This window comes from Natrix helvetica (genome assembly GCF_964273705.1).
Source record: "Natrix helvetica genome assembly, chromosome: 11".
Taxonomy (NCBI): Eukaryota; Metazoa; Chordata; class Lepidosauria; order Squamata; family Natricidae; genus Natrix; species Natrix helvetica.
In genome coordinates, this window is record NC_138562.1 from 18,761,756 (window position 1) to 18,785,213 (window position 23,458).

The 23,458-nt window shown below is 49.8% G+C and overlaps 1 protein-coding gene across 3 annotated transcripts in view; it reads left to right on the top strand.

Moving 5' to 3' along the window:
• PLS3 (plastin 3) overlaps positions 1 to 23,018 on the top strand; it is a 35,023-nt gene extending 12,005 nt beyond the window's left edge. For 2 of the 3 annotated variants that reach the window (XM_081964169.1, XM_081964171.1), the window contains exons 2-16: positions 8,048 to 8,135; positions 9,612 to 9,775; positions 10,740 to 10,869; positions 12,154 to 12,286; positions 12,424 to 12,505; positions 13,223 to 13,388; positions 15,480 to 15,622; positions 16,101 to 16,196; positions 16,757 to 16,952; positions 17,391 to 17,469; positions 17,585 to 17,699; positions 18,669 to 18,802; positions 18,962 to 19,085; positions 19,924 to 20,048; positions 21,391 to 23,018. In XM_081964169.1, coding sequence (XP_081820295.1) covers positions 8,069 to 8,135; positions 9,612 to 9,775; positions 10,740 to 10,869; positions 12,154 to 12,286; positions 12,424 to 12,505; positions 13,223 to 13,388; positions 15,480 to 15,622; positions 16,101 to 16,196; positions 16,757 to 16,952; positions 17,391 to 17,469; positions 17,585 to 17,699; positions 18,669 to 18,802; positions 18,962 to 19,085; positions 19,924 to 20,048; positions 21,391 to 21,523 — 1,887 coding nt within the window. In that variant the 5' untranslated portion in view covers positions 8,048 to 8,068 and the 3' untranslated portion in view covers positions 21,524 to 23,018. Of the gene's footprint in view, positions 1 to 2,033; positions 2,173 to 8,047; positions 8,136 to 9,611; positions 9,776 to 10,739; positions 10,870 to 12,153; positions 12,287 to 12,423; positions 12,506 to 13,222; positions 13,389 to 15,479; positions 15,623 to 16,100; positions 16,197 to 16,756; positions 16,953 to 17,390; positions 17,470 to 17,584; positions 17,700 to 18,668; positions 18,803 to 18,961; positions 19,086 to 19,923; positions 20,049 to 21,390 lie in introns of those variants that run through there. The other variant, XM_081964170.1, reaches the window with a different exon arrangement.
• The last annotated feature ends 440 nt before the right edge of the window (positions 23,019 to 23,458 follow it).

Sequence of the window (23,458 nt, forward strand, 5' to 3'; positions counted from 1 at the left end):
TCCCCTCTTCTGACCCCCCCTCCTTCCGTCGCCAGTCTGCATAGGTTGGGGACCTCTGGGTTGAAAGGAAGCCGCCGAGAGGAGGAGAGAAGGGCAGACAGGACATGCAGGAAGGTCTCCAAGGAAAGCTGGCATGGACTGTTTTCCAACTGACGGAGACGTACGGCTGGCAGATTCTCGCTGTGGCTTCACCCTCTCTGTGGCTCCTGAAGCAAGCATTAGAGGCCTGCCCGCTCTGCCACTCAGGCAGGTGAAGGGCTGAGCTGGCATCTGCCTTGGATTCTTTCGGGGTCAGGAAGAGAGGTAGGAAGAGGACGTCTTCCTGGCAGAAGACTGATGTGGCCGGCCATTCACCCCTCACCTGTTTTCCTTCTGAGGACTCTTTCCGCTCGCCGGGAACCCAGGTGAGCGGAGTGGCTGCCAAGGATGCCCTGGAGCAGCGAGTGTCCTCCGATAGCCTTCCCCCAATTGGCTGGCTCTTTCAGGTGCCGAGCGGGAGGTGCCAGCTGATGCCAGACCCGTCCTCGGGAGCCTCAGGTGACTTTGTCCCAAGTGTCCCCCCCCCAACCAGACAGCAGTCTGCCAGCAGGCTCTGCTGGGGGGTGGGCAGGGTAATGCAGTCAATCCATCCTCCTAAAAGGTGGGGGCAGAATAATCAGAATAAAACTCCTTGGCAGGGGGAGAGAGGGAGGGAGGGAGGGAGGGAGGGAGATAGATAGAGAGATAGAGATAGAGATAGAGAGATGTGTGTGGGGGAGAGAGAGAGAGAGAGAGATGGCATCCCTCCTTCTGTGCCCAGACTGGCAAGCCTCCCTCCAACTGCTTGCTGAGACTTGCTTCCTAAGGGAGATGCCGCTCTCACAGGGGAGGGAATTTAACTATTAATTTTCCACTGGCTTCTAAGTGTTGTTGTTATAACTAATGTAACCACCAATATATTGGTTATTAGACTGGTTCCATATGCTTAGTTATAATTGGTTATGTAACCAATATAGCAACCAGGGATTGTTATATTGGTTTCTGGGGTTTCTTCCCCTCCATTTCCCCCACCCCAACATCAGAGAGGAGGGGAGGGGCTTTCCCCCACCTCTCAGACGCAGAAAAGCCACCCAGAATCACAGAGTTGGAAGGGACCTGGGAGGTCTTCTAGTCCAACCCTCTGTTCAGGCAGGAAACCCTACACCACATAGGACAAATGGTTGACCACTCTCTTCCCCTCTCTTGCTGGGGACTAGAAAATTGGATTTAAATTTTGGCCGGCTGGCAGGTGGGGAGCGGCCCCTGAAGGGCATTAGGTTCAGGCTGCTCTGGACCCCTTCAGCCCCACAAGTGGCCTTTGGGGGGGGGGACGACAGGTGGAAGGCTTGGAGCCGGAAGGGAGGCCAGACACTATCCTGGGTTGTGATATGTGAACTGCTTGGCTCTCAGCCCTGGTCTTTCACCCCCCCCCCCAAGCAGCAGCTGAGTTCTGGGTCAGGGCTAGGAAGAGCCATGCAGAGGGGGCTCCCTTCTCTGGCCGATGGAAGCCCTGAGCATGGGACTGCGGGGGGGTCGCTCGGAGCCTCTGGAGAAATCTTGAGGGGGGGCCTCCATGCACACACACTGTTGGTTTGGCAGGGCCAGGAGCCCCACTCCTGAAGAAGAAATACTGCCGGGTGGAAAAGTAAACCCCTTTATGTCTGAGGATGCCCACAAATGACACAGGTGTGTGTGTGGGGGGGGAGATGCCTGTGCTTTTCCAAGCAACCCCCTCCCCTTTTTCTCCTTCCTTGCTGCTGTAAATATCTCGTGCATTCAACAGCAGGCAATGGGGGTTTCGGGAAAACTGACCACTGCTCCTAGCAGGCTGGATCTAGGATTTGTCCGTGGCAGGAGAGGAGAAGGCGGTGGGCAGGGGTGTATGTTTGTTTGTGTGTCTGTGTTTGTTCCTGCACAAGTCTTTAAGTTTTGCTGTGTAATGCACGATTCCCGCTCAAGAGGGCCGACAGTGGCGGCCTCCCCTCATTCGCTGGCAGGAAATGTTGTGACTTGCTTGCCTGGAATTACGGCGGTGAAGAATGCTGGCCTTCCAGATTTAATGTTCGTTCGGGGCGTGGGACAAAGCCTCATCTCGGGCCTGGGCTGAGCCTTGAAGAGCTGATCCTTTGGGGGGGGGGTGTCCCACTGGAAGAGGTAAGGGGGCTTCGGGGGGACGACGACTGCAGTGTCCGAGCCTGGCTGAACTCTGCTGCAGTGCAGGGTGTGTGTGTGTGTGAGAGAGAGAGGGGGGGGGGAGAGAAAGAGTAAGAGAGGGAGGGAGGGAGGGAGGAGAGAAGGAGAGAGAGAACCTTCCTCTTCTCTGGGCTCTTAACTTTTCTTCTCTTTTCCTCCGCCTTCGTCTCGGGTTTCCTGCCAGTCTGCCTGATGGGAGGATGGAAGAAATGAACACAGAATGACACGCAGAAAGTGAGTGAGTGAGAGAGAGAGAGAGAGAGAGAGAGAGAGAGAGAGAGGGGTCCGTTTGGATGTTTGTGCAATTGTTGGGGTTGAGCACAGCTGCTCCCTTCCTTCTGCTGTGCATGGGGAGACTTTGCAGAGGGGGGCTCATTGGGCCAAGGGGGACGGTTCTGATTTGCTTCCCGTTGAAAGCCTGGGGAAGGTGACCCGTTTGCTGACTTGTGCTGGGGGGGCGGAGTGTCTGGGAACGGCCGTGTAGCACATCTGGAGAAAGTCTAAGATGGACGTGTGAGTCAGCGTACCGGGTAAGGAAAAACATCTGGCTGGTGCTTTCCTTGGGAAAGGCGGCGGCAGCTGCTGGGAGGCTGCTCTGCTGGAAACCCTGGGGGGATCAAAGGGATCCAGAGGGGCCTGAACTTTGGAAGGTCCCACAGAGGCCCGGGAATCCTGACCCAGAGGTGGCGGAGGCGCCAGGCTTGCCTAACTGGCGGAGTTGGTCCTGTGCTGGCGTGACGGGCGGTGTGCAGACAGAGGTGTGCCGTTGTTTTCAGCAGGGATTGAGTCTGCGTCGTGATGTAATGCCAAACCTTCTCTCCTCCTGAAATTGGCAACTGGATGCCCAGCAGGGACAAGATTTGGGAGCAAGACAAGGGAAAGGGAGAGGGTGCCCATGCTCATTGCAGTCACCCCAAGAGAGAGGTCTGAAATGCGGCCTTGTGCAGAGGACGCTGGGGGTGAGTGGGAGATGCTTTTCTTTTCTTCCCAGAAATGTCTTTGCCAGCATGTTGGGAATTTTCTTCCTCCAGCACCACTGTCCCCCTTCCTTCCTTCCTTCCTTCCTTCCTTCCTTCCTTCCTTCCTTCCTTCCTTCCTTCCTTCCTCCCTTTCCTTCCCTTCCCTTCCCTCCCTCCCTTCCCTTCCCTTCTCTCCCTCTTGTCTTCCTTCTTTCCTTCCTTCCCTCCATCCTTCCTTCCCTCCTTCCTGCCTTTCTTCTTTCTTTCCTTCCCTCCCTCCTTCCTTCCCTCCTTCCTGCCTTCCTTCCTGCCTTCCTTCCTCCCTCCCTCCTTCCTTTGCTCCTTCCCTCCCTCCCTCCCACCTTCCTTCCTTCTTCCATCTTTCCTTCCTTCCCTCCCTCCTGCCTTCCTTCGTTCTTCCATCCCTCCTTCCTTCCCTCCCTCCCTCCTGCCTTCCCTCCCTCCTTCCTTCCTTCCTTGGAATGTGCTGTTATAATCAGCAATCTTTGGGCCATCTCGTGATTGGGGCTGCGGCTTCTGCCTGACTTCTGAGCAGCTGAATCTGTTTGGGTGGGGTGGGTGATGGTGGCATTTTTCTCCTTTGGAGGAGTCAAAAATAAAGACATGAAATATGTCCCAGGAGAATGCCCCCCCCCCCCAAGAAGGGAGGCCTCGGGGGCAATGGCTGCTTCTCCAGGTAGGGACGTAAAAAAAAGTTTGAAACTTTGCTGGGGCCATCCAGGAAATACCGGCTCCTGGGAATTCTGCCATATGGGTAGCCTGCGTGAGTCACCTTATCTGGGCAGTGGCTGAAGAGTTGGAGAGCAGGAGAGATTAACTGCCCCAAATGATCTGGTTAGTGGACTTGCTTGTTTTTTAGGCAACCCATCCATCGATTGCTTGGAAGAGGAGCTAACTTCTCCCTGGGGGAAGTGCGGGGGAGCTGCAGGGGGTGTAGATTCCCATTAAACAAACAGGTGGCTTCTTTCTTGGATGCCTTTGCAAAACTATTGTTTTGTTTTTAGAAGAGCTGTTTGTGATGCAATCAAAGGAGCCTCCATGCACAGACCAAATCTACCTTTCATGTCAAGTGCCGGGGGCTTGGTAAAGTATGCTGGCAGTAAGACATCTCTCCCTCTCCCCCAGGTCACCCTTCCTGGTGTGATAAGAGCAGCAGGTGTTTCCTTCCCAGCCTGGAATTGGGGAAGGGACTGGGCTCACCCCTCCCTCATTGGAGCTGACCTTAGAAAGCGCTAATGCGTTTCTCTCCACCTGTTTTTTCTCAACTTTTCCAAGGAGAAATTAAGAGCATCAATTGAGGCAAAGGTGCCTCATGTCTGGAGAATTTTCTCTGTCTCCCACCTCTTCCATGTCCATTTTGCCTGTTGCACGGGTAAAACAGGAAAGGACCGGTGAAAGCAGGGGAAAACTCTTGATTAGACTTCATTTAGAGCGAAATCTCTCCACTGCAGTGAGCTCGAAATATTTTGGACAGGTGTGCAAAGATGCCAGCAGTCAAACTGTATTCAGGGGAGCTCCGATATATGAGATATCTCCTGCATGTTAGGGTGGATCCTCCCCTCGGCTTTTTCTCACAGCCTCGTAGTGCCCCAGAGGGGAGGCGTCTCCCTTCGCTGATGGTGGGGACGTCGTTTGCAATTGCTTGCCATAACTGTAGCTTGGATCTTTATCAGTCTGGGAACCAAGACTTAGATAGGGGTGGCCGTAGGTCTGGGGGCTGCAGTTATTAATTCCTTCCCCGAACAGGGAGTTGGACCGGATTAAGGTTTGATTGTTGGACTAGATCAAAGAAGAGAAGGTCAAGTGTTAATACCACTTTATAAGGCCTTGTTAAGGCCACACTTGGAATCCTGCATCCAGTTTTGGTCGCCACGATGTAGAAAAGATGTGGAGACTCTGGAAAGAGTGCAGAGAAGAGCAACAAGGAGGCCAAAACATATGAAGAACGGTTGCAGGAATTGGGTATATCTAGTTTAATGGAAAGAAGGACTAGGGGGGACATGATAGCAGTCTTCCAATATCTCAGGGGTTGCCACAAAGAAGAGGGAGTCAAACTATTCTCCAAGGCACCTGAGGGCACGACAAGAAGCAATGGGTGGAAACTAATCAAGGAGAGAAGCCACTTAGAACTGAGGAGAAATTTCCTGACAGTTAGAACAATTAATCAGTGGAACAGCTTGCCTCCAGAAATTGTGAATGCCCCAACACTGGAAATCTTTAAGAAGATGTTGGATAGCCATGTGTCTGAAACGGTATAGGGTTTCCTGCCTAGGCAGGGGGTTGGACTAGAAGACCTCCAAGGTCCCTTCCAGCTCTCTTCTGATTGATTGATTGATTCCCAACCTTGGCCACTTGAACGTGGGTGGGCTTCCAGAATTCTGGGAGTTGAAGTCCACCCATCTTCAAAGGCCAAGGTTGGGAAACCTGGACTCGATACTCTCCTTCACTGCCACGGGACCTCACACTTCCTTCGATTTCTGGAAAAATCAGATGCCAGCCAGATCCTTTCCAGCATGGAAGAATGACCTTCTCCCAAAGAGACCTTTCAGTGCCCTTTAAGCTGGCCTTATTCAGGCGCCCACAAATATTAATGCCACTAGGCGACCCGCAACAAAAGACCACAGTTCCCCCAGAAAGTTTTCCAAACCCCCAAGTCTGAAAACTTTCCCAAAGCAGAGAAGAGGCTGGGAACAGCAGCCTCTTCCCTCTCCTGGCAGGGCTCCTCCTTGGGGTACAAACCCCCCAAACCCCAATGGGAAAAATTGGAGGCCTTCAGGGTGTAGAGATGGACCTCTGCCTGTTGACCTCGTCCTGCATCTCTTGCAGCTTCTGGTGTGGCTTTTGGTGGATCCGGCCTGAGTCAGGCTGATGTCATTGAGGCTGGCGACTTCCTCCAGATTGTCCTCCCGTCTGGGCGTTTCCTGACCTCGGGGTTTACTCCTACTAGTAAAAGCAACACTTAACTAATTAGGGAACGAAGGGCCTCCTCGGCTTAAAAGACGTAACAGCCTCATCAGCAAAACACGGGTTAAGACGGCCGGCCTGCAGTTTTGTAAAGTGGCAAATTCTATTCCGTTTCCCGAAATTGAGCTCGGGGCCAACCTGATGGTTCGCACCTTTTCGAATGGGATAACTTCACGTCGGTCCGGTGAGCCGTGTGGCGTGTTGCGCAACGCCTGGGCTGTAAAACAGGGACCGAGCGAGCGGCATTTTTGGCGTAGGGAGAATTGAGCAAACAAGGAAACGGCTCATCCCTTCGGGCTGCTGCAGGAAAGTAGGAGATGGTTCAACACCCTCTCCCTGCTTGTTTACCTAGAAGAAAAATGGGCCTAAGGACAGGAAAACCCCCCACGGAAAAACAGAATGGCTCCAGATCAGAGGTGAAGCAGTCCGTCTGCCCAAGGAAGGGAGGGAATGTCAGGTAGTCTCTCCCAACAAGGAGACCAGGCTGACTGGGGAAGCCAATGAGTCTCTGGGCTGCAAACATTTTCATTGCGCTGGATGGCTTGCAGCTGGGGAAAATGTGTGTGTGTTTGGGGGGGGGAGGACTATGCCGCAAAGAGGGAGGGGGTGTTCCCTGGGCTTCCTCCAACCAAACCTGCTGGCAGGTAGCATCTTCTGCCGTGTGATGGTCCTTGTTGCTTTTCTGGACACCTTTTCCTTGGCCAGAAAGTTCCACGGACTCCTCACTGGGTTCACTTTTCATCCGGCTGTTTGTGAGTTTTCTCCAGCTTTTCTACTAGGTGGCTTAGCCAGGTGGACTCAGTCTGGACCTGGAGAGGAGTTGGTTCCTTGCCAAGGGGGCGGTTAACTTTAATCCTGATGGTTACTACCCCCAAGGGAGGAGGGAGGAAAGACCTCCCTGCTGAGACCCTGAAACCCCAGTCTGGCCTTGGGTCAGTTTCGCTTCTCAATCCAGCCTCCCTCCCTTCCCCAGCTGGGTTGTATGCGTGCTCAGGATCTCCGTCCTCATTATGGGAGGGTGGCAGTGGTGGGTTCTGGGCAGTACAGCCGTACTGGGAGTAGCGGCCACCGTACCGGTACGGTGGCTTGTTTGGCCCACCCGCCTGCCTGCTTTCCATAGCTATTGATAATGCAACTGGCCAATTGTGCACGGACGCCTGCACGACCGCCGCCGAGCAGCTGGGTGTCGCAGGGCAGTGACACACGCATGTGTGTGCAGCGCAAATGCCTGACTAGGACGCCCGGCTTCGTGCGCAGCATACCGATTGCGACGGGATCCGGAAGCCACCCCTGGGGGGTGGGGAACTGGGAGAAAGAGAAGAATAAACTCAGCAGGCACACACACACCACCGAGTGTTTGCGAGGACCTTGGGAACACGATTATTGCAGGGTTTGTTTATTTGCTTGAGTCCTGGATGTCCCTTGGTGACAAGAGAAGCAGGAGGCCCAAACCAGTTTGAAAAGAGGACGGAATGAGGAGCGGGACTTTTCAGCACAGTTGCGGGTGCTAAAAAAGGGCGTCCCTCTGGTGAACAGATCCCCACAAAAAGCACCGATGAATTTCAGGATTTACTGTAGCAAAAAAATAAAAATAAATAAGGAGTCTGGTTCTTTGATTTAAAAAAAACCCAAACAAACTCTAGAAGGTTTTGTGGGCCGTGGCTCTACATCTTTGGGATTTACTGTAGTGTAATGTAGAATCCGCCCAAAAGACTCGAGCATTTCTCTGTGCGAGATGAGAGATGCAAGTCCTTACTAACACAACCCTGGCAAAATCAATCAGTCCTTTGTGTAGGTGGAATGAATCTTATCGGAGGTGGACTTGTGTTCCTAACTTATTGGGGTTTTTCTCTTTCTTTCTCTCTCTCCCCTCCCTCCTCCTCCTTTTTTAGGTGTTGTGTTAATGCGCAAAGATGGCCAGCACCACACAGATATCCAAAGATGAGCTAGAGGAACTCAGAGAGGCCTTCTCCAAAGTTGGTAAGTGGTTCCGCTTGGGCCAGGAATCAGGCCTGATGCATTTGGCTTGGACCCGTTTCCCAGAACCTCATATTTATTTATTTACTTGCATTCATAAACATTTTCTAGTCCTTTACTTGCTTTTCACCCATTACACAGATTTAACTTCTGATTTGGAGAAAGAGAACCCTCCCTCCTTCGATTTCAATACAGGAAGCCCTTGACGTAATGACCGGTCACTTAACAGTCATTTGAAGTTACGAAGGACCTCCCCAGAACTACCCACAACCCAGTTTTGAAGGTCCAAAGGCTGCCCCATCCCCCTGCAGTCACATGATTGCATTTTGGGTGCTCTGGCAACAGGGCCACATTTATGGCTCTTTGCAGCCTCTTGTCGTCCCATGACCAGGGGTGGGATCGAAAAAAGTTAGCAACTGGATCCCTGCCCAGTTTTCTGGATGGGCGTAGTCATGGTGGGCATGGCCTACTCAATGGGAGGGGGGAGGATGTTCGCCCTTCCCAAGCTCCGGAGGCTTTCCTCGAGCCTCCGGAGCTTGGGGAGCAGCCCACCCCTAGAATTTCCCCTGTTTTGGGGGGCCCAGTTTGGATTCCCCGTAAGGAAAAGTTAGAACCTTCACTGCTATGCTTCTCAGTGGAGCAGGAGGTGGCAATGGCCTCCAATGGATGTTGACCTTGCAGTAGGACAGGGGTCTCCAACCTTGGCAACTTCAGGACTTGTGGACTTCAATTCCCAGAGGCCATGCCGGCTGAGGAATTCTGGGAGTTGGTCCACAAGTCTTAAAAGTTACCAAGGTTGGCCCCAAATTGTTGGAAGTGCAAAAAAACACCAGGCACTTTTAATCATATGTGGTGGACATGCAGTGAGGCAAAAAGATACTGGAAGATGATACAATCATGGCTGGAACAAATGGTGGGAGATCAAATTTTGTTCACCCCAGAAATTTTTCTCCGAGGCATAATACCGGAGGGGTTTAAGAAAGATGGGTTTTATCTAATTATACCTGTATTAACTGCGGCGCATATAACTTTATGCACAGTATTGGAAAAAAGAAAATATCCCATCAGAGTTGGACATCATTAGGAAACCTCTGGCCTGTGTGGAAGCAGATAGGCTCACCCTCGAATTTAAAAAAAGGGGAAACAGAATATTATGAAGTCTGGAACAGATTTTATGATTGGTATAAGGGGACAAGACTGGAACAAACTGTAAATAATGTGATTGGATAGAAGGATGGATAATGTACTAAGTAAGCTAATAGCTAATGGATAAGATTATCTGCATCCAAGGTGATTGTATGGTCCTTACGACTTCGCTGTGCTGCGCTATTTTAAAAGTAGAAAAAATAAAAATATATTTTAAAAAGTTACCAAGGTTGGTAGGGTTGCAGTAGGGTGTAGGCTTCAGGAAGGGTGTTGAGATTAGACTCCCGCCTTGTTCCTGATTTTCCCAATCTCTCTTTCTCTTCCACCTGAAAGATCTCAACAGCAACGGTTTCATCTGTGATTATGAGTTGCACGAACTCTTCAAGGAAGCCAACCTTCCCCTCCCGGGATACAAAGTCCGAGAGATCATTCAGAAGCTGATGATCGATGGAGACAAGAACAAAGATGGGAAGATCAGCTTCGAAGAGTTTGTTTACGTAAGGCTGGAATCCTCCTGGTGTCAGTCCTCTGATTCCCCCAAACTCTGGGCAGCGGCTTCTCCTGGGGGACCATCCAACTTTCCTTCCTCCAGCCCTTCATCCATGCATTTATTCACCCTATCATTCTACCACCCGTCGCAGCCATTTTCCGGACAGAGCTAAACATGTGTAAAGCACCAAAACAATGTTGAAAGCAGCAGAGCAGAGAAAGCTCGAGCCAGCAGATCGGGGGTCCCTCAGAATTAAATTACGATGGATTAATCCAGGACCTTCTAAAACAGTGTTTCTCAACCTTGGCAACTTTAAGTCCTGTGGACTTCAACTCCCAGAATGCTGGCTGGGGGATTCTGGGAATTGAGGTCCACAGGATTTAAAGTTGCCAAGGTTGAGAAACACTGTTCTAAAAGGTTCCATCTCTGGGCTCCCGTATCTCTGCTGCTGAAACCCAAACGAATAACAGAATAAACGAGTTGGAAGACCTGGAAGGTCTTCTAGTCCAACCCCCTTCCCCAAGGTAGGAGACTTCATTGCAAACTTTTCTTTAAAATCTCTAGCAGTGGAGCCCCCAGAACTTCAAGAGACAAGTCCTTCCACTGATTAATTTTCCAACTGTCATGAATGTTTTCCACACCTCTAGGTTGGTTGTCTCCTTGATTAGTGTCCATGCATTGCTTCCCTTTAGAGAAGAGGTTGACCCCCTCTCCTTTGTGGCAACCCCTCCAATGGTGGGAGACTGCTATCACGGCACCCCATGTCTCTCAGAGGAGTCTTTAGGATTGGTGTGCCGCCCAGGTCCTCTCCCAGAACTTATTCTGGGTTGTATCCCAGAATTGTACTAAATCTTGGCTAGGTAGACTTTGGTAACTGTGAAGCAGGACAAAAACGTTCTTGGGGCTTACCCCATCCATCTTCAGATGCTTCCACAAGTCCCTGAAATAATTGTGCACATTTACGCTTGCAGATCTTCCAAGAAGTGAAAAGCAGCGATGTGGCCAAGACTTTCCGCAAAGCCATCAATCGGAAGGAAGGCATCTGCGCCATCGGTGGCACTTCGGAGCTGTCCAGCGAAGGCACTCAACACTCGTACTCAGGTGCTGCCTGGGAGCTTCATCTCCCCTCCTGGCCCTGCCAGGCTTGTGACTGGTCCTTTTCTGCCCTTCCTACATCTGCCCTGAAGTTCTCACCACTGCCCAAAGGTCTTCTGTAGACCACACCACCAAGGTGCTCTTGGTGGCCAAAGTCCCAATGGTTAAGCCAGTTGGTTTTCTTCTCCACCTTCTTTTGACAGACCCAAGATCCTAATATCCATCAGGTCTGTAGTCCTGGTTCTTGAGTGGTCTAAAGCAAGGAGAAAGTCTTCCTCGGGATTTTTCTAATACAAATAGTCCTCAACTGAGTGCTTGTTGAACTATGCTTCAAAGTTATAATGGCCTCTGGGCAAAAAACACTTCAGTTCCAATTGTGGCCATAAGTTGAGGACTATCTGTAATTAATGCAGCATTGATCAAGGGGTGCCCAAGGGGACGAGGAGGGTAATAGCAATAGCACTTAGATTTATATACCGCTTCATAGTGTTTTTATAGCCCTCTCTAAACGGTTTACAGAGTCAGCCTATGGCCCCTCCAACAATCTGGGTCCTCATTTTACCCACCTTGGAAGGATGGAAGGATGAGTCAACCTTGAGTCCCATCAGGATTGAACTCCTGACAGTGGGCAGAGTTAGCAATAGCAATAGCACTTAGACTTATATACCGCTTCACAGTGCTCTACAGCCCTCTCTAAGCGGTTTATAGAATCAGCCTCTTACCCTCAACAATCTGGGTCCTCATTTTACCCACCTCGGAAGGAGGGAAGGCTGAGTCAACCTTGAGTCCCATCAGGATCGAACTCCTGACAGTGGGCAGAGTTAGCAATAGCAATAGCACTTAGACTTATATACCGCTTCACAGTGCTTTCCAGCCCTCTCTAAGCTGCTTACAGAGTCAGCCTCTTGCCCGCAACAATCTGGGTCCACATTTTACCCACCTCGGAAGGATGAGTCAACTCTGAGCTGGTAAGATTTGAAGTGCCGAACTGCAGCTAGCAGTCAGCTGAATTAGCCTGCAGTACTGCACTCTAACCACTGCGCCACCTCGGCTCTGGGACAAGGTGGAGGACATGACATTGCAATGCAAATCCCACCCTTCCGACTTCAAGGGGAGAGCGGGCGTTGAGTCTCATATCTATTCACTTGCCTTGGCAAACCGTTGTACCCCATTCCACCCTACTCCCCACCCCCACCCAAGTGCCAGTGGGGGGCTTTGAGCTGCAACCTTGGAGGGTTTTCCCCACTGGTGTCACTTGAGTGTGAATCTCAGAACTTCTCTCTCCTTCAGAGGAGGAGAAATATGCCTTTGTGAACTGGATCAACAAAGCTTTGGAAAACGACCAGGATTGCAAGCATGTCATTCCCATGAACCCAAACACGGATGACCTCTTCAAAGCTGTGGGGGACGGGATCGTCTTGTGGTGAGTCTCCTGTAAGGGGCGAGGCCCACGGGGGCGGGAGGTGGGGAGCAGAAGACCCCCGCGAAGAGGGAGGCCATTCTCCGTTTCCTCTTTAACGCCTTGGATGGGTGTCCGTTTCCCTTCTTGCTTCCCTGCAGTAAAATGATCAACCTCTCCGTTCCCGACACCATCGATGAACGAGCCATCAACAAGAAGAAGCTGACCCCATTCATAATTCAGGTGGGGAGGGGGTCTTCCTTTGTTTCCCAGGTCTCCTCTCCCCACAGCTTAAATAAGGCTGGATCTGTTCGTGGTCCAAGGGGGGCGGCTAGGAGAAGGGATGGGTTTTGTTGGCTTTTAATTATTAAAGGAGGCTTTTGTGCTGCCTCTTTGTTGGACGTTGAAAGCAGAACCTTTCCCCAATAGAAGAGAGGTTTCTCAGTAAATATTAATTGCAATCAAAGAGGAAGACAAACCAAGACTGCGTTTGGCCTCTATCCAAGCGGGGAAACTTATCAGAAGCTTTTCAATGAAGAGTCCCTCCTCTCTCTCTCTCTCCTCTTCTTCTTCTGTCTTCTCTTCCCCCCTGCCTCTTTTTCCTCCCTTTCTCTTTCTTCCTCCCTTTTTTTCTTTCCTCTTCCCTCTTTTCTCCTTTTCTCTCCTCTCTTCCCTCCTTGATCAGTTACTGGCGCCTCAAGCCTTATCTTGCTCTGGCAGTGAGAAAGCCACACATTTTTCTGTTGTTTTCAGCTGGCTATCTCCCCATTCAAGGTTGGCCAGGCAGGGAATTTTAAATATTTTGGTCTCGGAAAAGTGTTTGTTTAATGCCCCTCATGGGGGGAGGGGGGGCGATGGTGTGGGACAGATTCATCGCTGCGGTAGGCATCCCATCCTGAATCTCATGGCCTCAAGACTACAGATGACTTCCCATGAAAAAGGCTTCTTCTTCATTTGCAGGAAAATCTGAATTTGGCTCTGAATTCTGCTTCCGCCATTGGGTGCCACGTGGTCAACATCGGAGCCGAGGATTTAAGGGAAGGAAAGCCCCACCTGGTCCTCGGCCTCCTCTGGCAGATTATCAAGATTGGCTTGTTTGCCGACATAGAACTCAGCAAAAATGAAGGTAGGAGAAGCTCATCGGGGCCTCTGCTGCCAATTGTTCAATATGCAACAGTGCCCATGTCCGCTGTGGGTTGTGGAGGGCATTGAATGGGTTGGGGCACGGCTGGACTAGCCTTTGATGGGGGAAAGTTATAGGATGGGATACACAAGTAACTGGATGGCAAGAGAGTTGTGCTCAACCTTTATTTAAGCCCTGTGCAAGGAATGGGATATGCCAGCAGGATATCCACGTGGGGTATTTCTCAAACTTGGCAACTTTAAGAGGTGTGGACTTCAACCCACAGAATCCCCTAGCCAGCACGGGGAATTCTGGGAAGTGGAGTCTACACAAAGTTGTCAAATTTGAAATGTGCTGGTCTAAATAGATATTTAACCATCAGTTAGGCCAGGGGTGTCCAAACTTGGGAACTTTAAGACTTGTGGACTTCAATTCCTAAACTTCAATTCTGAGAGTTGAAGTCCACAAGTCTTAAAGTTACCAAGTTTGGACACCCCTGAGTTAGGCCAAAGTATTTCCTAAATGGGTTAGTTAGGAAGTGACCAGTATCTCCTTTCTTTCTAGGGAAGAATAAGATTATAAATTTTTGTTTACCAAAGGCTAAGCTTTTGTCTGGAGACATTTGCTCCCGCCCTCTTAGAATATCAAAATAGACAGTCTCTCTTGGCCCCATCGAATAGAGTGGTTTATGCTTCCCATAAATTAAAACCCTTATTTGACCTTCTTTTGGTTTCATAATCCAGCATGATAGAAAGAAAGAGAGAAAAACATCTGCCAAGGACTTAACCCTCAAAGTCATTAATTTGCTTCTCTTGTAAATAAAGTTAAGAGATCAAATCTAAGGATTAAGATTCAGCAGAGGCAATTTTTAAAGAATTCTAATAAACCGCTTAGCCTTCAATTGATTTCCCCGAATGGTTTTGAGAGCCAGCCTGCTGTGCTGGTCAAAGACTTGGCCAGGCAGACCCCTGTCCAAATCAGCCCTTGGCCCTGCAGACTTATGGGGTGATTTTGGACCAATTCCCCTCTCAGCTATAGCCCCGTCCACTCTTTTGCAATTATGGGGAGGAAATAAAGAGACCTGCACAGAAGCTTCCAGGATCTCTTGGGGCACCTGAAGGTTTACATCAACTGAAGAGACAAACGAAGTGTCTTCCTTGGGCAGGGTGAACCATGAATTGGGGGGGGGGGGGCTGCAGTAAGAACATTGGGCGCTATCTAACAAAATGAAATTCAATGGTGAAAAAAGTAAGGCTCTACATTTAGGTAAGAGAAACCAAATGCACAGGTACAGTATAGGTGGTACCTTGCTCAACAGTAGTAATTGTGAAAGGGATCTTGGAGTCCTAGTGGGCAACCATTTAAATAGGAGCCAGCCGTGTGCAGCAGCTGCCAAAAAAGCCAACACAGTTCTAGGCTGCATAAACAGAGGGATAGAATCAAGATCACGTGAAGTGTTAATACCACTTTATAATGCCTTGGGAAGGCCACACTTGGAATACGGCATTCAGTTCTGGTCACCACGATGTAGAAAAGATGTGGAGACTCTGGAGAGAGTGCAGAGAAGAGCAACAAAGATGATTAGGGGACTGGAGACTAAAACATATGAAGAACAGTTGCAGGAACTGGGTATGTCTAGTTTAATGAAAAGAAGGACTAGGGGAGACATGATAGCAGTCTGCCAATATCTCAGGGGTTGCCACAAAGAAGAGGGAGTCAAACTATTCTCCAAGGCACCTGAGGGTAGAACAAGAAGCAATGGGTGGAAACTAATCAAGGAGAGAAGCAACCTAGAACTGAGGAGAAATTTCCTGACAGTGAGAACAATTAATCAGTGGAACAGAATTGCCTCCAGAAGTTGTGAATGCCCCAACACTGGAAGTCTTTAAGAAGATGTTGGATAGCCATTTGTCTGAAATGGTATAGGGTTTCCTGCCTGGGCAGGGGGTTGGACTAGAAGACCTCCAAGGTCCCTTCCAACTCTGCTTTTGTATTGTATTGTATTGTATTGTATTGTATTGTATTGTATTGTATTGTATTGTATTGTATTGCATTGTATTGTATTGTAAGACTTCCTTCTCTCCTCCTTTTCAGCGTTGGCTGCCTTGCTGTGTGATGGGGAGACTTTGGAAGATCTGATGAAGTTGTCCCCGGAAGAGCTTCTCCTGCGATGGGCCAATTACCACCTGGAGAGCGCCGGGTGGCACAAGATCAACAACTTCAGCTCCGAGATAAAGGTATTAGAGGTCTTGGTGGGAGGAGGTCCATGCAAGTCTTCCATTTGGGAAGGGGGGTGGTTGGGAGTTGAATGGTCCTCCAGGGAGTCTGGTCTGGATTAAGTGACTTGCATCCTTTGCCTTCTCTCGGTCTAGATTATTGTCCATCTAACCTTCTTAATTCTCTTCTTTCCTATGCTGTCCGGACTTCCTTTCTCTTTCTCTCTCTCTCTCTCCTTTGGCTTTTTCTCTTTTGATTTCACAAGCTTTCCGACTTCCATAACTCTGTCAAGGTACAGGAACGCTTCCTACTTCTGATTGACATATAACATCACGTGGGATTGATTCATAACTTTGGGCTGAAAAAAACTCAGTTGCTTCTCATGCAGTCTTTCTCAACTTCAGGCTGGCTGGGGAATTCTGGGAGTTGAAGTCCCCCCCCCCCATCTCAAAGTGGAAAGACCTTGCTCTAATCTTTGTCTGGTTCTGCCTCCTCCAGGACTCCAGAGCCTACTTCCATCTCCTCAACCAAATTTCCCCCAAAGGACAGAAGGAAGGAGAACCTCAAATCATCATCAACATGTCAGGCTTCAATGTGAGTGTTCTCATGGTCAACATGCATTTCATTCTGTTTGAAGGCCTTCTGGAAGATGGTCTGTGTTAGCGTAGGATGGTCCTCTTCACTCCTTCTGTAAAGAACATCTCAAAGGGGGAGGGGGAGACATAAAAAGAAATCAAGATGGCGGCCTCAGGGCCTAATCATGGCAGCCATCTTCACATCCCCGTGGAATCCCTGAGGTCTTCCAGATCTCAGAGCCTGCCTTTGAAAATACTTCTCCCACAGTAGTGGCTTCCTCTAACCCAGGCGTGGCCAAACGTGGGAACTTTAAGACTTGTGGACTTCAACTCCCAGAATTCCCCAGCCACTGGCTGGGGAATTCTGGGAGTTGAAGTCCACAAGTCTTAAAGTTCCCAAGTTTGTAGACCTCTGATGTAAGTGGAGAGATTGCAGAGGAAGGGATTACAAGAGTGTAAGTTCTGCTGGCTGGGGAATTCTGGGAGTTGAAGTCCACAAGTCTTAAAGTTCCCAAGTTTGGACACCCCTGCTCTAACCCAACGTCAGAAAGTACCATCTGTGCCATTCCTTCCCTGTAGGAGAAAGATGACCTCAAGAGGGCAGAGTGCATGCTGCAGCAAGCAGATAGGCTGGGCTGTCGGCAGTTTGTTACCCCGGCAGATGTTGTGAGCGGCAACCCCAAGCTGAATTTGGCCTTTGTGGCCAACTTGTTCAACAAGTATCCAGCCCTCATCAAGCCGGAAAACAAAGACATTGACTGGACATTGCTAGAAGGTGAGAAGTTCCTCCTTCTGGGTGATTAATGGGAGGGTGGGTGAGAGAGAAAGAGAGAGGAGGAAGAGGAGGAGGGAGGGAGGGAAGGAAAGGAAGGAAGGAAGAAGGGAGGGAAGGAGGAAGGAAGGAAGGAAAGGAAGGAAGGAAAAAGGTAAGGAAAGGGAGGGAGGAGGAAAGGAAGAAAGGAAAGGAAGAAAGGGAAGGAAGGAAGAAGGGAGGGGAGAAGGAAGAAAGAAGAGAGGGAAGGAAAAGGAGGGAGGAAGGAAGAAAGGAGGGAGGAAAGGAAGGAAAGAAGGAAGGAAGCTATCTTTGTGTAGACTTCTGCTCTCTTGTCTCTTAGCATTTTGAGGACATTTGCTTTAATTTTGTGTCTGTGGTGTTGTCTATGCGTAGAGAAGCAAAGGCAGACTCCTTCAACAGCATCTCTTTGTAACTTAGGTGAAACCCGTGAGGAACGGACCTTCCGCAACTGGATGAATTCTCTTGGTGTAAACCCTCATGTCAATCATCTCTACGGGTACGTCTGGCTTCTTTTCCGGAGGCCTAGTTGACATAACCAGGATCCCATCCGTCCTCAGGTCCTTTTTGAAAACTGAACTTCTCAGTGAGCAGATTTCTCTTCTCTCTTCTAGTGACCTCCAAGATGCCCTGGTGATTTTACAGCTCTACGAGAAGATCAAAGTTCCCGTTGACTGGAACAAAGTCAACAGACCTCCATACCCAAAACTTGGGGCAAACATGAAGAAGGTGCTGAAGCCTTGGGGGTTTCTAAACTAGCCATTTTCGGTTCAGTTCAGGGAAATCCTGTTGCTTTAGCCCATGTTGGTAAAGGAGTTCTAGATGCTGTCCCAAATAGCTGATAGCTGAGTCCCACTCTTCCCTCCATGCAGGGTTGAGCCAAAGGGCCAATTTTCCCCCATTGCATTCCATGAAATGAGAGCCTCTCATTGGGGCCAAAGATCTTGCTTGGCTTATAGAAAAGACTAGCTTTGTGTTGTGGCCTGTCAGCAGCCAGAGGAGCTGGCAGCCGATTCGGACAGTTAGAAGGTTGGGGAGGAACCTGGGCCAGACCTGGAGCCTGGGGAAGGCTCTGATGAGGCTCTGTGTCGGAGGCAGAGAGGGGGCCAGAGTCGTATGCCAGTTATCAGCTGCCTTCGGAGTCAGACATCAGTGAGACAGAAGAACAGCTGGAGCTTGTTCCCAGCGTGTGCATGTGCAGAGTTGCCAGATGAAGGGAACAGCTAAAGAACAGGGGTTGACTTGGGAGTAAGGCCATAGGTGGACTGTGAATGGCCCCTCCCAGAGGAAGTAAAAGAGGGGCGTAAGGGGAGTGGAGTTTGCAGGAGACAATTAGTTCGCTTCATTGGTTCGTGACTCTCTGAGACTCCTTGCCAAGTTTTGCAGATGTCGCCCTGGCATCTCTCCAAGCCAGAGAAGGTCTGTGACTGTAAATCCTCCCTTGAAAGACTTTGCTGGATGTGAATGAGCAGAACTCACAGTCAATTAATAAAAGGGTTTTTTGTCGGGACCAGGAGTTTGCTTCAGGCTCTTGGAAAGAAGCCTCGGTCAGAACACTTTGGCACATTTCAAGCTCCAAAGTCCTCTGGCTATGAGGGATGAAAAGAAGACCACTAAGGCTGCTTCCTGGCCCCACCCAAGATTTAACTGTGATCTCTCTCTCCCCCCTCTCCAATCTCTTTCTGTCTTACCAAACAGCTGGAAAACTGCAACTATGCGGTTGATCTAGGAAAGCATCCAGCGAAGTTTTCGTTGGTTGGCATTGGCGGACAGGATCTGAACGACGCGAATCCGACCCTCACCCTGGCTTTACTCTGGCAGTTGATGAGAAGGTATCCTCGCATCCGTACCACTTAGTCCAAGTCATTTGAGGCTCACGCCCTCCATGGGAAACCTACATTTCTAGGGGTTCAATCACACCTAGACGTTGCCTCCGAGGCTTTCCCCCGTTTTTGTGTTCTGGGTAACTTTTCTACGTCTCCTTTGTCCAGATACACTCTGAATGTCCTGGAGAACCTCGGAGATGGTCAGAAAGCCAACGATGACATCATTGTAAATTGGGTGAACACAACCTTAAAAGAAGCTGGGAAATCAAGTTCTATCCAGAGCTTTAAGGTGGGTGATTGAGATCTTGTTGTCGCAAAGAGTGAGCTGGAGTGAGTAAATCAGGCAATGGACAAACGTTGCTCCTTAGCGCAGAATCTACAAAAATCCTAATTCCACCCTAACCCCCTTTTCCAACAGTTGGATTTTTAAAGGCTTACTGAGCATGTGAAAAAAAAAGGAGTTTTGCAATAAAACAATGCTGAGTTTGCCACTCATTTACAGTAATAACTTTCCTGGCCATCTTCAGGGAGCTGCCTTGTCTCCAGAAAGCAAAGCAATCAGGCATGATTGACAAAATTATGCTGGACACCACCAGTAAAAACGGTTTCGTATCTTTGCTGGCAGAAAAAGATGTTAGTGGTGCTTTGCACAAACCCCAAAACACTACAAAGTTGAGCACTGCTCCAAGCCAACCAGACACATCACCAGCTGACCAGTCCTTCTCCAGTGACTGGGCTACACCGTATTCTCCCCCCCCAGTGGTGGGTTCCGGATCCCGTTGCAACCGGTACGGTGCGATGGGGGCCCGGCGTCCACCACATGAATGCGTGCAATTGCGCATGTGTCCTTCCCCCTTGTGACGGCTCCGTGACGCTCCAGCTGCTTGGCGGAGCATTGCGCAAGTGGCGTGTACGGAAGCGCCAAAGAGCTCAAATACAGATAAAGAGCTCGGGCTTGTGGGTGGGCCCTCTGGAGCGCCATACCGGAACAGTACCCAGTGCTCCGGGCAGGCACTGGTACGCGTACCGCCTGCAACCCACCACTGTCCCCCCCCCAATTAAAATGGGTGGTGTTCATCGGATGCGTCCACCCTTTTCATTGAGGTGACCCTCATTTTTCTCTCCAGGACAAAAGTATCAGCAGCAGCCTGGCCGTGGTGGATTTAATCGACGCTATTCAACCCGGCTGCATAAATTACGACCTTGTGAAGACGGGAGAGCTCTCCGAGGAAGACAAGCACAGCAATGCCACGTGAGAGGCCAGGCTTAGTTGCCCTTTCAGCCTTCCTCTGGGGCAGGGCTGGTTCAGACGGCACATTTAATTGGGGGGGGGGGGAGAGGGGGCGAGTTGGTCTGAGCTCCGAGTTTGGCAGTTTGGTTGCAAACATTTCGTCACCATTCGAGGAGTCGTTGTCAGCACGGTTTGAATTGTGCTCGTGTGCCGGGACGCTGGCCTTTAAATTCCATATTTTTTGGAGTATAAGACGCATCTTTTTTCCCTCAAAAAAGAGGGTGAAAATCTGGGTGCGTCTTATACACGGAATACAGCATTTTTGGCATCCGGAACCCCCACCCCCTTTGCAAAAATGGCCATGCATAGTCTTTAGGTGGCTTCCAAAGTGCTCCTGGGGGCTGGGGACGGCAAAAATGAGTATAAAATGGGCTGTTTTATGCTCGTTTCCCCCTGCAGCCCCCAGAAGCACTTTGGAAGCCTCCTAAAGGCTATGCGCAGCCATTGTTTTGACAAAAAGCAGGCCCATTTTCAAAAAAAAAAAAAAACCAGGCCATTTTTGGGAGGTCTGCAGAGTGCGAAACCTTTTTTTCCCCAATTTGCCTCTTCAAAATCTTGGTGTGTCTTATACTCCGAAAAATAGGGTACCTTTTGATGTGATGTAAATTAGTGTGGATGTAGTTCGTTACTTCTGAGTCATGGTCTGATTGTTGATTGGCTGTTGTTACTCGGTCTTTGGTTTTGAGTATCGTCTGGGTGATGTACGTTAGTGTAGTTGGTTCAGATGCTTCCGGTTTCGGACTGTTTGAATGGCTGGTTCTGAAACCAGACCGCCCCTCAGAAGCATCTGAACTAAGTACGCTAATATACATCACACAGATGAATAAAAAAAAGGTCCCATTAAAAAGGTATTTAAAGGCCTGTGTTCTGAGAGAGGAGCAAAGTTCAAAGAGCACGGACGACGTCTCCTCGAATGGTGACGAAATGTTTGCAAACTGCCAAGCTCAGAGCTCAGAGCAACAGCCCGACTACCAACCCGAGCTGCTCATAACCAAAGACCTCTCAGGCACGTTTAATCTCAGGCGGTGGTGGAAGGCATCGTCAGTGGTCAGGCCAAGACCTGAGCCATGGCACCAGCTGTGGCTGCTGAGCCATAAGAGCTGGGCTCACCCGTTCTCGGTTTTTAAGGGAAGCCAGCCGGACTCCCTTGCCTGGCATGTCCTTCGCCAGGGCTCTGGGGGCAGTTTAACCCATCCATCTACCCCCCACGGGAGTTAGACCGGTTCAGGGTTCAGGGCCTCCTCTGCTGGGGTGCAGGCAGATCTCTTGCCCCCTCCTGACAGGCCCCTCTTTCCTCTCTTAGGTACGCCGTCTCCATGGCCAGGAGGATCGGTGCCCGCGTCTATGCCCTGCCAGATGACGTGGTGGAGGTGAAGCCCAAGATGGTGATGACTGTGTTTGCCTGCCTGATGGGCCGAGGGATGAAGCGCGTTTAAAGAGCAAAGACCCCCAGCCTGCCCCCTCCCCACCCCCAGCGCCCAACTGAAGTGCTCTGCTCCGCTTCCGGAAGAGTGGACTCTCTTTGGCTCAAGGACTCTCCGTTGGGCTTGGCCACCCAGACCAGGATAGGTCTGGGAGAGGGGTCGGGAACCAATCTAGCCACCTCCCTCCCTCCTTCCCTCCTTCCCTTCCTTCCTCAGAAATTTCAAGGTTGCATCTCCTCAAGTGCCCAAGGGAACAATCCGCCCTCATGCCGATAGCCGGCACACCGACCAAAGCTTTCTTTCCTCATCCAGAGGGGCAGTTTTCAGGAGAGTGGTCAGTCCTGGGACTGGCCATCTGACTCTCCTGTCCTGAAAGGAAGAAGGAAAGAAAAGAAAGTTTCCTTTAAACAAAAAAGAATAATAATAGGAGTTTCTAGTGGTTCCAAGGTTTGAGATGGGCTTAACTGTTTCTTTTTTTCTTTGTAATTTAACCTGCTGTTCGGTCATGGGTGCAAATGCAGTAACGTTTTAAAGGAAACACCTTTAAAGGAAACAGAAACAAAAACCACTTAGTAGAAATCATACGACGTTAGGCAAGAAGGCAGGAAGGCTCTTATTTTACGGAATTTGTCCTCTCGGGGAAGCTCCTTTGGCACATCTAGCCACAGAGAAGGAGTCGTGCCATTGAAAAGTCTCAGGAGGCCGCTCTCACTGTCTCTCACTTTCAGTCCGCCTCCCGAAGGACTAGAAGCTTGGTTTGGTTTTGATTTGAGTGTGAGTTTCCCACTGGGGGAAGCGGAATTTGGTGCCCCCGCTTCCCCTGGTGGCGCTCTGGCACCTGGCCGGGTTGAAGTGGGCAAAGCTCACAACGGCTGCCCAGCTCAGTTTCCCTGCAGCCTTCTGAAGTCACGGTGCTGCTTTCATTCGCCTTCACAGCACAACTGTGTTGTCGCTTCCCTCTTTCGACAAAAGCACAACACATTTTCCTTTGTGCGAGTTTTTTATTCCCACGTTACTCACCATCTCCAAAGGCCACCGCCTTGCCTCAGCTTAATTTGAACCCAGAGAACTCAAATCGATGCAATTTTTATGTGTTGCCTTGGTTTTCTTTTGTATTTTGCCTGGACATATTTTTTTTATTTTTATTTTTTCCAAAAACTGCATGGAAACCAATTTTTTTAAAAAAAAATTAAGATATTTAAGTTGACACGAGCTGTCTGTTACAAACTGTGTGAGAAGGGGTGCCACAGGTGAGACCGGGCCCGTTCTGCAAAAGGCAGGGACTAGTAACTTGAAGAGCAGAATGGGCCGAGATTAAAGAAACTATTTTTTATAAATAAAAGGAAAATGTTATCACCAAAGAAAAGGCTTTTATCCATAGGAGCAAGTATATTCTGGCTTTAGCAAGCTGTTAGCTACCCCTGAGATCACCCTGTTACGTATTCACAGCATTGGATTATGGCGGCAAAGCAGTTGATGATGAAATAAAAATGGTTTATAAACCTGGCATCTGGATTTCTTTCACAAAACCTCTTTGAAACGCAACTCTGGCTTGGAATCCTGGTTTCGCCAGTGCAGGTCTTGGATATTTCTCCATTAACAGATTAGCAGAAATGGAAGGCACCTTATAGGTCATCTAGTCCAACCCCCCACTCAAGCGGGAGACCCTACTCCATTTCTGACAAATGGCAGTCCAATCTCTTCTTGAAAGTCTCGAGTGATGAAGCCCCCACAACCTCCAAAGGCAACTTCTGTTCCATGCGTTGATTGTTCTCCCTCTCAGAAAGTTCCTCCTTATTTCTAGGTTGAATCTCTCCTTGGTCAGTCTCCATCCACTATTCCTTCTCTGGCCTTTGGGTGCTATGGAAAATAGCTTGATCCCCTTCCTCTCTGGGGCAGCCCCTCAAATATTGGAAGACTGCTATTATATATCCCCTGGCTTCTTCC